The sequence below is a fragment of the Spea bombifrons genome, chromosome 1 (assembly GCF_027358695.1).
Source record: "Spea bombifrons isolate aSpeBom1 chromosome 1, aSpeBom1.2.pri, whole genome shotgun sequence".
Lineage (NCBI taxonomy): Eukaryota > Metazoa > Chordata > Amphibia > Anura > Pelobatidae > Spea > Spea bombifrons.
Window position 1 is genome coordinate 159945932 of NC_071087.1, and position 15292 is coordinate 159961223.

Sequence of the window (15292 nt, forward strand, 5' to 3'; positions counted from 1 at the left end):
GGGGTGAAAGCTCCGCCCCCTCGCACTCACCTTTCACCCCTCACGCTGCTCCCATCACTATGCGGCCATCAGATTGTTGGAAATCGAATCTAAACGGCCGCTGGGTGCTGATGCTGCCGGCCGGCGCTACTTTAATACTTTATTTATTTATTTTTAATATGGCAAGCCGATCCGGCATATTAAATAAATAAAAAAAAGGATTAAAGTAGCTCCGGCCGGTGGCATCAGCACCCAGCGGCCGTTTAGATAAGTTTTCCAGCAGTCTGATGGCCGCATAGTGATGAGAGCAGCGTGAGGGGTGAAAGGTGAGTGCGAGGGGGCGGAGCCACTTCACTTGACTTGCCCCCCAGGCCTTAGGCTGCCAGCCCTCCCCTGATGGCGGAGCTGGTGTGTAAGTCTCTGCACGCTTACATTTATTCTCTCTCTGGCCCTCGGCTCTGGCTGGCTTTGCGGTCCGGCAGATGAAAAGCCCCTTTGCAGCGTCCTGGTGCTGCTGCCATAGCTGCCAGTGTTCTCGAATCTCTGGCTTTATGAAGCGACCAGATTTCTCTGGTTTCTTTAAACTTAACGTCCTTTTTTTGTTGCTCAAGTAAAGACCTTCTTACCCAGTGGAGGGGCTCACGGTGGGCAGCAGGGGGCATGATTGTGTCAGTATTTATGCTAACCGGGTGAGTTCTCAATGCAACAAGAAGTGCCAACCGCGCGAATATTTACACCATCGGGGCTTTCCTGATTTTTGTCTAAAATTGTTTTTCCAGCTTTAACAAAGTGCTGGAGAACACGAGCAGGGCGCCGGGCTGTATAGCGAGGGGCGTTAGTGGCAGGAAGAGGGAGGAGGTTCTGCCATCTAGAGTATCGGGGGGCCGTTCTGGAGGCCTCCATCTCCAGGGGGCTACTGACACATAGTAGGGAGTTCAGAGGAGGACGATTCCAATGGGGAATGGTTTCCAGGATAAAAATGATCAGAAACTACTAAAGGATCTGAATATGTCCGGCTTGGGGGGAGAGAGAAGAGGAGGGGGGATATTTAAATACTTAAAGTACCGGAGGGAAGTTTATTCAAAGAAGGTGGAATGTTACAACAAGAGACCAGAATCTAACACTAGAGGCATCAATGGAATATAAGTAAATTTTACTATACTGGGAGGGTGGTAGATAAGTGGAGCAGCCTCCCAGCAGAAGTGGTAGAGGGTAATACAGTGAGGGTATTAAACATGCATGGTGTAGACATACGGCTCCTGAATCTAAGACAAGACCGATGACTGATTAAAGGGGCAGACTAGTAGTGGGCCGAATGGGTCCGATCTGCCGGTAGACTCTATGAGTCTGTATATTTATTAAAACGTAAGATCCTCTCCCCTCCCTCCATCATAAAAATCAACATATAACATGATATTAGATACTGCCTGGGGGGGTTTATCTCATGGGGGGGTCTTATCTCAAGCTCTCCTCCCTATTCTTAAAAGCACATCCTTTTCTGAATGTTACATTTGTATTTAGGGCTCGTTCTTTTGCAAATAATATAGAATTAAATCAAGTCTAAATCCCTAAATGAGCAGAAATAAAATTATATCTTAGAACGTGGGGGGGGGTCATGGTAATCATTAATGTCTTAATTTTAGGGCTACCTAGAACCATAGGGGTCTGATCACAGCTACCCCCCTATATTCACAAGGTGGGGATCAGAGGTGTTTTAACCCACTTATAGACAGACAAACAGAGTCAGTCCCCTAAATCTATCATTCCTCAGTAATTTTATTATAATCAGGACAAAAACTCCCTGGGGGGGGCGTGGGGGAGGGTGCGATCTCTCAATATGTTGAATGGTCGGGATGACTCTTGCGGTTTGAATGGCCGGAGACCAATGTGACCTCGCTTAATATAAGCCTGAGGAGCGGTGTGAAGATCACGAGTCGGTAGCAAAGTACCGGCAGATTCCGTAGCGTTATTACAGTGGGGACAGAGGGCCCTGTTCTTGTGAGCCTACAATCTATTAGCCCTTCTCTCGCTGAGGGGGGGGCTTCTTTGTCCCATTACAGACAGGGGAATCGCTAAAGTCTTCGAGGCAAGGTGGAGGCGGGAAGTCTGCCCTCCCCCCCCCCACTCAGCAGAAAGATGGACAAAGAAATAGAAATAAAAATTCCAAAAAGCAATGAAATCAAAGGCACGTTTACCCAAAACAGCGCCTTCCTAATCAGCATAATGGATTTTATTTTTATATATTTATATGTTTCTATACACATTATCGGGGGTTTTAGGGCCGTAGAACCCTGCGATACCCTCATACCCAGCAAACATTCCGAGCTCCTAGAAAAGAGGGGCATCAGGGGAGGAAAGAGGGGCAGGGACTTTTATAAGGGCCCAGGCTCGGCTTCTAGCACATTAGGCACCCGGTAGAAATTGCCACAGCAGCAGCAGCAGATCGGGTGTGTAGCCCCTGGCTTGATCAGGCTACCCAGTTATCCCCAGTCCGGCCCTTCATAGATTGTAAGCTCACAAGACCAGAGCCCTCCCCTTCACCCGTAGCTGTATGTGTCTTGTGTGTTATTGTTAAAGTTTTACTTAATCTGCTAGTAACAATAATTAATGGATTCAGGCGCCATCACACAAGGCCTAATCAATGACTGCAGCACTACCCGCTTCGGGTCGCTATGGTTACTGACACCCCTCCCCCGGTCATACGTCATCAGATGCGCATGCGCAATCCGCATGCCGGCCCTGAGCGCGCAGTGACGTCAGCGCGCCCGCCCCTTCTTCCTTCTCTTCCAGTCCTCCATCAGCGAGGCATCTCCCATCTCCGGCCTGCTTGTGCAATCCGGGAACATCCGCAACCATGGTGAGTACCGGGGACTTTACAGCCCTGTATGGGGAGCCTGAGCTTTCCAGCTACCGGTGCAGCGAGATATTTGTTCGACAAAGAGGAGATAGGCAGGGGAATGGGGAGAGGACGAGGCCGCCTCGGTCCATTGATGCTACCATACGGCCATCTTGCCTAATGGTCGCCTAGAGGGGAGCAAATATAGCCGGCTGGGGCAAAGGGTTTCAAATTCGAGCTCCTTGTGCCCTTAGGATGGTAGGAGAGGGCTGCCGCAGTGTCCGCTTGCGTCATCAGGGTGCCACGTTGCGGCATTGTTTTACTGTGCTGCGTCACTCCTAGGAGGCTGAGAAGCCCATTTGGTACCGGCCGGAGGGTATAGGAGCTGCTGGGCATACTCCACTCCAGTCAGCCTCTCTGCCCGCTAAATGGTTAATAAAGCTTATTGATATCTAACGCATAGGCTGCTACTTTATCATCTAAAGGGTTAAATTATCATGTGGCGGGCTAGTTGGCTGCTAAAGGGTTAATTGTGTAAAGCTTTCGTTGTTCCCTATGCCGTGTGAAGGGTAACTTGATCTACGAAAGCCTAGGGCTCCCCTTTGCCCTTTAAAGGGTTAAGTAACCCACAAAGGGTTAGGGATCCACTCTGTTCTATGGCCTAGTGATCCACTCTGTTCTATGGGCTCGACACCCACTCTGTATTCTATGGCTTAGGGATCCACTAAATGGCTAATAAGGTTCCCCCTGCATCTGAGGGGTTGATAAAATTGTTTTATTGGCCCTATCAGTAGTTGGCGCCATATGTAAAGTGTAGGCACCGGCTGCGCATGGTCGCATGTATACCTGCACATAGTCAGCGGGATATCTCATAAGATGTCTCTTCCTGCCCTGCTGGTTACTAGGGTTGTTGCCCCATGCTCACACCTGACGGTAGGGTATAGGAAGGCCATGGTATAACTTCCTCTAGTCAGCCTCTGCCCACTAAATGGTTAATGAGGGTAAATTATAGTTAACAGGCTGCTTTGTGCCCCAGGGCAGCGCGCTGTCCCTTTAAGTGATTGCGCAATGCTGCAGGCCTCCGGGGCTGCCCCAGTTCTCGGGCACGCCGGGCGGGCCGGGTTTAACAAACGTGGATTATTGTCACGTTGAGCTGACTCATTGCTGCTGAAGTAGCTTTACAGTGCGCCGCGTCCCAGCGAGGCCAGGCGTAGTCAGCCAATCCCATCCTTTAGTGCGGACTGTGAATGCGGTGCAGAGTCTCAGCTGGCATTTAAAGGGCCGGAACTACAGCCTGGATAACCAGCAGGGCTAGATACTCATCTCAGTAGTAATTATACTGTCTGCCATATCTCTATAGAGGCAGGCTGGGGTATATCAGAGGGGTACTTATAGTGGAAGGTGTCTCTTTAGATACCCCTGTCATGTGCTGCGGGGGTCCGGTGTCTCTAATGCACTGCCGGGTAATTCAAATAATCCTTGGTGTGATCAGAGTGCAGTGAAGCTAACAGTCTAATCTTCCAATTAGAGCGCTCCTCGGTAACAGCTGGGCCTTGTGTTACTTTACCCTGCTTACCCATTGTACAACGCTGCAGAGTATGATGGCGCTATATAAATCTGACTCCCTGCAGACCGTCGGCGCTGAGGCCCAAACGCAGCTCATTCTAGTATTTAAAAAAAAAAAAAAAATTGGCTCAGGGCTGTTCAAATCAGGATTCACTGTCTCCCGGAGAGTGTAGTACATACAGTGTGTGGACTCTAGGTGGGGGCAGCAATCACCAGGGATCCCTAGTGAATTTCCACTCCTGATTGAAGCTGATGCCGAGACACTGGAGGGGCTTTATTAACTAAAGGAGAAGTTGTGTATGTGGGGGGCTGGCCCTGCAATATGCATAATTCAATATGTAAGGAAACTGCAGTAGTCTTATGGGTTCAGCTATACATAATACAGGGCCAGCCAAGCTCACTGAGGTTGGACCATTGATTTATAGTGAAGTTGGGGCGTTAAAATCCTTTAAGTCTGTAATTGGTGAATAGGCCCCACCTATGTACTGAGAAACATCCAGCTAAGTCCTGCTATGTATAAAATATAAAGCAGGTTGTAGCGGGGGAGGGGGTGTTCCGCTGTAGCACTAAAGAACATTTAAATTCCCTTGCTGATTTCACCTGGTTTAGTGCTTTGTCCCGGGATTGACTTGCACACGAAGGCAGGTGGATCTCTTTAAAACACGTGTGTACTAATTACCTGCATGCGTTCAGGTGAAACAAACCTACATGCTGCACCCGAGAAGGCGCAGCTTCTGGCAACCCGGTCATTCCCTCGCAGTGTTCGTCCTCCCAGATTACTGTGTCTGGAATCCTCTCCTCTCCTCCCATGATGAAATAATATACACCTGTTGTAAAGTCTAACCCAACAAACAATCCCCCACCCATCGCAGTCTAATTAACACAAGGTGGCCGACCTGTGTTTTGGCAAGCTTTGTGAGAAGCTGCAGCCAAAATAATCTCTATCCCAAGTTTCTCATCAATGTTACTTTCGGGGCGGACGCGTTCTCTGTAATAAGTGATCTCCCAACTACAGAAGCGAACTCTTTATCACAAGTAAAAACGCTGCAGCCGGGTACGAAGATTCCCAGATGACATAAGATATCCCGCTATGATGTCATGTGAGTGAGCAGCAGCAGGTTGACCTCTCCTGCACTGACTCAATGCACGTCGGCACCTAGCTGGCAGAGCGTGAGTTAATGTGACTGACCGTTGGACCTCTGAACCGCTCGGTGCAGCCGGGCCTGCTCCGGTGGTGCGCTTGAAGCCGCCACAATGGTATTTTATCCCTTCATCTTTTAAGGGTCTGTTTATTGTAGCCCTCGTGAAGGTCCGCGGGGTGTATTCTGGGGGCCGGCGCCGCCTCCGTTACCGCAGACGGGTAGAATACGAATGTATGACGGTGTTCTTAGTTTCTGTGTATGGCTGCGTCTCATTCACTGTCTTTCCGCTGCGCAGGTGAACTTCACCGTAGACCAGATCCGTGCGATCATGGACAAGAAGTCCAACATCAGAAACATGTCTGTGATTGCCCACGTGGACCACGGCAAATCCACCCTCACCGACTCCTTGGTGTGTAAAGCCGGTATCATCGCCAACGCCAGAGCGGGAGAGACGAGGTTTACCGACACGCGCAAAGATGAGCAGGAACGCTGCATCACCATCAAGTCTACGTAAGTACCCGACTAAGCGGGGGGTCCGGGACGTCACGGAAGCCCACGCCACTGCGTTGTTATTGAACGTCTTCGTCACAAAGGGGGATAGGTTTGAGCTCCTGGCCGACTGTTCTTGGCTTGTGCTTTATTCAGGTTTAGATTGTAAGCTCATTTGAGCACGGCCCTCAGTCTGTCAAATTGTTATATAATATTATGTCCCGACGTTATATAAAACAATAAAGAGGCTTCTAGAACAGAAACAAGGCTGGGAAGCTGGACTTCAGTCTGTATAATAGTGGAAGCTGAGGCTGTAAATCTTGTAGCCTCTTCTGCCTGTAACCTCCCTGGATAGAGGGTCTTGAGGACTTTGTGTGATAATTAGGGGGTCCTAATCTATCTTCCACTGGTGGCTTGTCCACACCGTACCCTAAATCGCATCTAGCGGGTGATGGGAATTGGTGGGATGGCTAATTCCAAGGTTAATAAATAAAGCCACTATGAGTCTCTAAATTTAGGGCTGTTCCCAGTGAGCTTCCGTAGGCAGATACCCGTTAAGTAAGCTGGGTTGAATACCTTTTAAAATCTCTGAACTCGAGCGGCACTGAATATTCCAACTTCCAAGGTGGTTCTCAATACCTGGACCATATGTAGGGGTTGAATGCAATCTCTGGTCTCTTGTTAGCGTTGTCTGTTTTTACTGGACTAATAAAGCTTTGGCTAGGCAGGTCCGTTGCCGTTATCACATGGTGTAGGGAATGGCTCCTCGTTCTGTTCATGTATTGTATGGTAACACGCTTAACAGGTGAGATGGTCTAACGAGGTGTTGCTTGTCTTCCAGGGCTATTTCCATGTACTACGAGCTGACAGAAAATGACATGGCCTTCATCAAGCAGTGCAAGGATGGCTCCGGCTTCCTTATCAACTTGATCGATTCCCCAGGGCACGTGGACTTCTCCTCCGAAGTGACCGCTGCATTGAGAGTAACAGACGGAGCTCTCGTGGTGGTTGACTGCGTATCCGGTAAGAAGACCTTCTGGGTGGTTGAATGACGGCCCGGTGCCTGTATCTAGTATATTAGTGTCTTTAGTCTTGGGGGGGGGGGGGGAGCGTGGCTGTGACTACCTCCTTTTTAATGGGGAGCCGTACAAATATTTCATAGCACTGAGCACCGTCTTTGTTCTTGTGTTTAAGGTGTCTGTGTGCAGACAGAGACTGTCTTGCGTCAGGCTATTGCCGAGAGGATTAAGCCCGTGCTGATGATGAACAAGATGGACCGCGCTCTCCTGGAGCTGCAGTTGGACCCAGAAGAACTGTACCTGACCTTCCAGCGCATTGTGGAAAACGTCAACGTTATCATCTCCACGTACGGAGAGGGAGAAACTGGTCCCATGGGAAACATCATGGTGAGCGGCTCCGTCTGAAGGCCTTAACACATTTCTCCCGGTAGAGGGTCCATAAAATGGCTACAGAAAGCGAGACGCATGGACTTATATAAAATTACATTCTTTATCGGATTAAAGGGAAAGTATCATAATTTAGTTTTCAATAGGTTTTTACTGTAATATAGTCAGGGTGGGTTTTAAAGAAGTCCCATAGAAGAATAGTTGAGCAACGATGAAGCTTCCATTATCTGCAGACCTGGAGCTGCCGTTGGTGTCAGTCATGTGATATTTTGGGTGACTTTCCCGGCTCAAACACCACACTGAGCTGATGCTTTATGGCAAGGCTAATGAAGTCCGTTCCTAAGAACACACCAGGCATTTTTTTTTGTTAATGGAATATTACCCTTTTTAAGACTGCTTTTCTTCCTGGTTTGTAGATTGACCCAGTTATTGGTACTGTTGGCTTCGGATCCGGTCTGCACGGCTGGGCTTTCACCCTGAAGCAGTTTGCCGAAATGTACGTTGCCAAATTTGCTGCCAAAGGTGAAAAGTCTCAGCTCCCTCCTGCCGAACGCGCAAAGAAAGTAGAAGACATGATGAAGAAACTGTGGGGAGACAAGTAAGTTGTCAAAAAGCAGACCACCTTCACATAATCATCTAAAACATGACGCCGGGTAGAACAAAGCAGTGCAACGCGGGGCTTCTGCAATTACGCTCGGGGCAGTTAGACCAGGGTGCCGCTGTTACTGCATCAGTGTGCCTCACAGGTGTCCTCTCCATCACGGGGGCATGGAAACCTTATCGCACTCCCCAAAATAACGTTCAACAATAAACTGTTCGCAGAAAATCAACATTGCATTTAAATAGAGAATGTCGCAGGAGATTGCTATTTCCTCCTCCTCATGCCTTTGCTTGTGCGACATACTCATTAAATATTTTTTAGGTACTTCGATCCAGCTGCCGGTAAATTCAGCAAATCAGCCTCCTCTGCCGATGGGAAGAAACTTCCTCGCACATTCAGTCAGCTCATCTTGGACCCAATCTTTAAGGTAACTAAGTTTATTAATGTGACACTAAAGCCGTAGGTAGTGTCCTTTCCCAGCTTATGTAGTTCCCGAGCAGTCCCGTGCAGCTTGGGTAGCAGTCTGACGTTGGGTATTTATGCCGTTCTTTTTGTCTCTAGATATTTGATGCCATCATGAACTTTAAGAAGGATGAAACTGCCAAACTGGTGGAGAAACTGGACATTAAGCTTGATTCGGAGGACAAAGAAAAGGAGGGCAAACAACTTCTTAAGGTGAGGAGCCGAGCTCTATAGACTGTAACCGGCTAGCGGGTAATCCAGGGGGCTTGATTAAAAGAAGAAACTAATCTGCCTGAGCCAGACCTCGTAGGCAACTTCAGCGGTTTAAGTGCAAGTGAGTCCTTGTTTTTGCACTAATAATGCCACATGTCCAGTACCCTGTGGGAACAGACGCCATAACTGTTTCTCACTGCGTTCAGCACAAAGTAATAGTAAAGGTAGTGGGGGGGGGCTTTAGACTTCCTTGCTTGGGTATTTGGGTATTTAAATGGCTTATCGCTCGTGCGTTCTCCTCCCCAGGCTGTGATGCGCCGCTGGCTGCCAGCTGGTGAAGCTTTGCTTCAGATGATCACAATTCACCTGCCTTCCCCCGTGACGGCTCAGAGATACCGTTGTGAATTGCTGTACGAGGGACCTCCTGACGATGAAGCTGCTATGGGTAAGCCCTTAGAAAATGGCTACAAATTTACACCAATATAACTTGCAAATATACTCATTTGAAAACACGGTGGCCGTGATGTAGCGTTGTTGTGGCTTTTGTTTTCATGATGGCCGACAATGCTGAATACGTTTTTATTTTTTCTTTGTCTGTTATCCTTTGTGCTAACTTTTTTCTTCCCTTTTAGCTGTCAAGAACTGTGACCCCAAAGGACCACTCATGATGTACATCTCAAAGATGGTCCCCACCACCGACAAAGGACGTTTCTATGCTTTCGGCCGTGTGTTCTCCGGAGTCGTGTCAACTGGCCTGAAAGTGCGTATTATGGGACCCAACTACACCCCTGGAAAGAAGGAGGACTTGTACCTTAAACCTATCCAGAGGTAAGACCCTCTCTGAGCTGTAACTTAATTCTGAGGCTGTTCTTTGCTCTTACCTCGTTGGTGGGGGCTTGAATCAGATCTTCAATGGTCATGTGTCCTAATCAAATTATTTTGCTTTGCTAGAACCATTCTGATGATGGGACGTTACGTTGAGCCCATTGAGGATGTCCCTTGCGGTAACATCGTCGGACTTGTTGGTGTTGACCAGTTCTTGGTGAAGACTGGAACCATCACAACCTTCGAGCACGCTCACAACATGAGGGTGATGAAGTTCAGTGTCAGCCCTGTCGTGCGTGTGGCCGTAGAAGCAAAAAACCCTGCCGACCTCCCCAAGCTAGTAGAAGGCTTGAAGCGTTTGGCCAAGTCTGATCCTATGGTTCAGGTAGGTGATCTGTATGAATGGGCAGGGGGTATATTGGCTCTTTTGTGAATCTTTAGCTTGTTTTCTCCTATATCCCTAATCACAAGCTATAGTCCATATGCCTACTTCTCTGTTGGATTGCTTCCTGTTCTGTCCATGGAATTGGCGCTCATTTTCAGCCCATTTGTTTAGTTTAGGCTCTGGGATGGGTTACAGTTGTAAGGCTTTTAGTTTCCTTTGTTATACTGCCTGCAGGTAACCTTCCCCAACCCCCCGCTGGATTCTGATAACCTTTCAGAAACCCCTGCGTGGTACAAAAGCAACCTTTACCCTGAAGAGCACCAAAGGGACATCGCTGCCTTTCTAGAAGCTGGTGCTTATGAATGAAGAGGTCCCGCTAACTTTAGTGCTGCAGCAGCCTCACTTAATTGCTTACATTCTGTCAATGCTGCAAATATATAAAACTTGTTTTCATGGTCTCTTCCTAGTGTATAATTGAAGAGTCCGGGGAACACATCATCGCAGGTGCCGGAGAACTGCACTTGGAAATTTGCCTTAAGGATCTTGAAGAAGACCATGCCTGCATCCCAATCAAGGTAAGAACCTTCACAGTAGTGGGGAAAATCTCTAGTACAATAAAGCAACAAAATGCCACTTCCCTAAACTTTAACCATGTCGGCAAGAGTGCTTAACCCCTTAATGACAAAGCCTGTACATGTACGGGCTCAAAATGCATTGTTTTCAGTGGGTTTAGGGACCGCCCCTCGTCCTTAAGGGGTTAAATATTCTGTGCCACCGTGGTAGGACCTTTACAAGGCTGACATCGTACGTTTGTTTTGAGCTCTGTCGTTTGTGCTCGTGTTTAACAGCATTGCCCCTACAGCGTGTGCAATGTTCACCTATAGAAGTGATAGAATTAAAGCTATATTAAAATTAAACCTGTTTGCTCTCCAGAAATCGGACCCCGTTGTCTCATATCGTGAGACAGTGAGTGAGGAATCCTACCAGCTCTGCTTGTCCAAGTCTCCCAACAAGCACAATCGTCTGTACGTGAAAGCCAGACCATTCCCAGACGGCTTGGCCGAGGACATCGACAAGGGCGACGTGAGCGCCCGCCAGGAGCTGAAGCTGCGCGCCCGTTACCTGGCCGAGAAGTATGAGTGGGACGTGACAGAAGCCCGTAAGATCTGGTGCTTTGGCCCCGACGGAACAGGACCCAACATCTTGGTCGACGTCACCAAAGGAGTCCAGTATCTCAATGAGATTAAGGACAGCGTTGTGGCCGGATTCCAGTGGGCCACCAAAGAGGTGAGCGTCTTCTGCCAGGACAGATGCTGGCAGTATACTTTGGGCTGTACTATTGGCAATGTTATGCATGTTAAATAAGTGGAAATTTGTCTGACTCTTTCAATCTGTCATGCAGGGTGTTCTGTGCGAGGAGAACATGAGAGGCGCTCGCTTCGACGTCCACGATGTTACCTTGCACGCTGACGCCATCCATCGTGGTGGCGGCCAGATCATCCCCACCGCCAGGAGAGTGTTTTATGCGGCTGCTCTCACCGCCCAGCCCAGGCTGATGGAACCCATCTATCTCGTGGAGATCCAGGTAAGAGCGCTCGCTGGAATGTCTTATTTTTGCTCCCTGGGGATGGGGGTCTTTCAACTGGCTTCAGAACGGACTTCACTCACATAGAACGAGAAGGGCGCTATATCTGCGGGTGACGATTCTCCTTTTACTCTCCTAAATTCCAAATGCTGGTATATTGCAGAAAATTGTTGGGCGCTGGCCCTCGGAACTCTATTTTTTTTGCCTTCTACCAACTTAAGGATTCCTTGTCTATAACCAGTTTGTATTTTCGAATAACCCCCGTTTCTTTTCTCGCTCCCAGTGTCCCGAGCAGGTGGTCGGTGGAATCTATGGTGTGTTGAACAGGAAGCGCGGCCATGTGTTTGAAGAATCCCAGGTCGCCGGAACACCCATGTTTGTCGTAAAGGCTTATCTTCCCGTCAATGAATCCTTCGGTATGTATTTTCCCCTCTTTGTGCTTTATTGCTTGTCGGTACCTTAAATCCCCCCCCCCCCCCATCATGAATTTTGAAAGGAATATCCAGCACGTGTCATCAGATAAATGCTGAAACTGATCAAAGTTCAGTGTAATATACTGTATCAGGTGTTAAGGTGCTATCCCATTGTACAGCGCAACAGAATTTGGTGCTTTATAAAACAATCACGCCAGGTAACTTAATTTCTATGAAAGGTACCCGGTTCTTAGTTCTAATATCGGCTGAAATATACATTGTTTGCTGGTCGGTCAGTGCCTCGGTTCCACCCCAGATATCCTGATATTAACTGTTCCTATAAAGTGCTCCTCGTGGGATTCATGTTAAAAACTTCACTGTTCAGGGCTAGAATGCCTCTAAACATGCGCAATTCATTAATTATATATCTCAAGTCCATACACTGTGATATCTCGGATATTCTAACGATCTATACTATAATTGTAGCTACTGGTGGTGACCCCTTTTTCCTCCCTATTTTCTTCCCAGGTTTCACTGCAGATTTGAGGTCCAACACTGGTGGCCAGGCTTTCCCGCAGTGCGTGTTCGACCACTGGCAGATTCTGCCCGGGGATCCCTTCGACACCACTTCTCGCCCCTGCCAAGTTGTTGCCGAAACCCGCAAGCGCAAAGGATTGAAAGAAGGCATCCCGGCCCTGGATAACTACCTGGATAAATTGTAATGTCGTCTCGAACGCTGGCATCTCGTTTCACGAACTCATCGTCACCGCGACCTGAAATTTCTCATTTACGTCTAGTCTCATCACCCAGCTAAGGCCGGCACTAAACTGCTGACGACAACACAAAGGATAGACTGTCCACGCTCCAGAAAATTAATAAAAATGACAAAAGCCTTCCTAAAACGAATAAAATATGTAAACATTGAACGTGGTTTTGTTTGTTCCCTTTCGAGCTGAAACTTGGTATGATATGACTTAATGCATGCGAGTGTATGGAAAGGGTAGGCTTAACCCTATCAGTGCCAACACGCTTTAGAAGGATTCCACAGGAGCTAATTAATGCGTCGTGCTGTGGCTGCGGGGGTTGCTTTGATCATGCTGTGTAGGCATGACTGATGGTCAGCTCTTGAGCCCACCAGCAGCCATGTTTGTAGGTCCTGTGGAAGTCCTGCACAAGGCTGTTAAAGGAAAGCTGCACGTTTAATTCTCGTGTTTCAGCTTCACTTAAACACAAACTAATCCAATATGGCTGCCTTCGACCATGGTCATTAAAGTGCCAGAATGCCGACCAGCTGATCTGAGGGCAACTGGCTGGTAAAACGGCCTGATCTTCGCTACCATGGCGGACTCGGTAATTGTTGCCAGTGCCATAACCACAAAAAATATTTAACTTTAAAACACTTGTGTGCTACAACTCTGATCACCTTCAGCCTTCGGAGGCTTTTAAGAATGAATCTCTGTTACTCTTACAGCTGATGTACTGGGCTGCAGTTAACACTTCATGGCAAAGCCTGTACGTATACGGGCTAACAATGCATTGTTTTTAATGGGTTAAACACTTAGGCCGGTGGGCTCAAGATGCTCATTAATGTAAAAGAAATAGGAGGGGGGAGTAGATTGTTTCGAGGCAACGGTTCTCCTGTTCTAAATGTTCATGTACAGATAGAACACTTTATTCCCCCCCCGCAAGTACGAAAACTGAGGCTTTCCATAATCTCTGGGAGGTACCTGCTTTTATCGCTTATGTGCACAACGCCTCGGGTTAGTCTGGTTTTTGACGTCTTAATTCTACACAAGACGTGGGACGAGTCTTCCTGCAGCACTAAGGTGCTTATAAATTATACGTTTATATAAAAAGTGCGATTTTTGGCGGGGAAGGGGGAGAAACCATATCGGTTGCTCACAATGTTATCAGCAACCAGTGCTCCATAGCCATGTCTTGATTGCTTTGATTGCAATCGGCCACCAGAGGGTGCCATGGGAGAACTCGGCACACTCTCCTCAAGTGAACTCCTGTTGGGTGTCTGTGGTGACTCCTGCTGGAAGGCTGATCACATGATTTACCATTCCTTCAATGATAGTGTACCGTGTGCCTGCTGACGTAGCTGTACGTCCTAATGAATGGATGTCCGAATAGTCCAGTGTAGCTCATCTATCCTGTGTGAAGAACATAGTTGCATAAAAACAAAATGGTCTGTAGCTGTGTTGGCTTCCATGGCAGTGTAATTGATAGAGGTGTTTAACCTTTTAATGCCCTTACTGGTGTTACATCCACCAAAACAGAATCGAATGGCCTTTAGGGAGCGTTTACTAGCTTGCTCAGTTTAACTCTATGCATCCAGTAAAATTATATTTAGAAGCGCCAAACCTATAGCGCTGCTTTATTATTACGGCGATCCCATCTATTTAACATGCAGTCGTGTGAGAAAGAAGTACACCCTCTCTGAATTCTGTTTATACATATAAGCACAAAACGATCATCCGTTCCTTAGCGGATCTAAAAATTAGGTAAATTCGACAACGACCCATGACGTATTACACCGTGTCATTTCTTCAACAAAAATATAATTCAATAGCTTGTAGCAGCCGTTACTTGAAGTATTTTTCTTTCACATAGTCGTGGAGGAATTTTGGCCCACTCTTTAGGTTGTACAGCTCTCTTTAGGTCCCACCACATTTCAATCGGGTCGAGGTCTGGACTTACAATTCCTTGATTCTTTACTTTTTCAGCCGTTCTGTTGTAGGTTTGCTGCTGCGCTTGCGATCATTGTCCTGTTGCAAGACCCAGCAGCAATAGCCTCGCTAAGAACATTGCTGATCACACACCTGAATGCTCCAGACCAGCAAACTGCTAAAACTCCGGCTTTTATAGAGGTGGCCACACTTGCTGATGATTAATCAAGGGCATTTGATTAGCCGCACCTGTCTGCTACTTAGCATCTTCATTTCCACAGGTAGTAATGGTGTACTTAGTTTTTCACACATGGCTTCTCCATTTTGGCTTTACTTTTGTTGAATAAATCATGACACTGTGTAAATTGGTATGTGTTGTAGTTCATCTGAGGTTGTATATACATAATTTTGAGACCTGCTCAGGGACAGATGATTGCTCGTGTTGTTGTCCTGATATGTAAAACCATAGAATTCAAAGAGGGTGTACTTTCTTCTTTAAACGACTGTACATAAGCACGTTGATGAACCTCCATCCAGACCCAGAGTTCTAGACCAATGCTAGACATGAGACGAGATGCTGCGACCTCTGTTCCAGACGGTGTGATGTAATAATTCAATCCAAACTTCTTTTGTCTATCATTCCTTTGGCCTGACAATTAGTAATTTAAGAGGGCCAAAAACACCCCTATCAAAAACTCTGATAACATGAAAACAACCA

General features: G+C 47.5%; 1 protein-coding gene across 1 annotated transcript; it reads left to right on the forward strand.

Annotated features, from left to right (window-relative positions):
• Window positions 1-2704: 2704 nt before the first annotated feature.
• EEF2 (eukaryotic translation elongation factor 2) lies at window positions 2705-12821 on the forward strand. Its single transcript, XM_053448255.1, has 15 exons — window positions 2705-2836; window positions 5819-6033; window positions 6854-7035; window positions 7207-7418; window positions 7835-8016; window positions 8341-8446; window positions 8581-8694; window positions 9001-9139; window positions 9327-9522; window positions 9646-9904; window positions 10372-10479; window positions 10838-11191; window positions 11307-11489; window positions 11773-11905; window positions 12431-12821. The coding sequence occupies exons 1-15, from the start codon at window positions 2834-2836 to the stop codon at window positions 12622-12624; spliced, it is 2580 nt and encodes an 859-aa protein (XP_053304230.1). The 5' UTR covers window positions 2705-2833; the 3' UTR covers window positions 12625-12821.
• Window positions 12822-15292: the final 2471 nt, after the last annotated feature.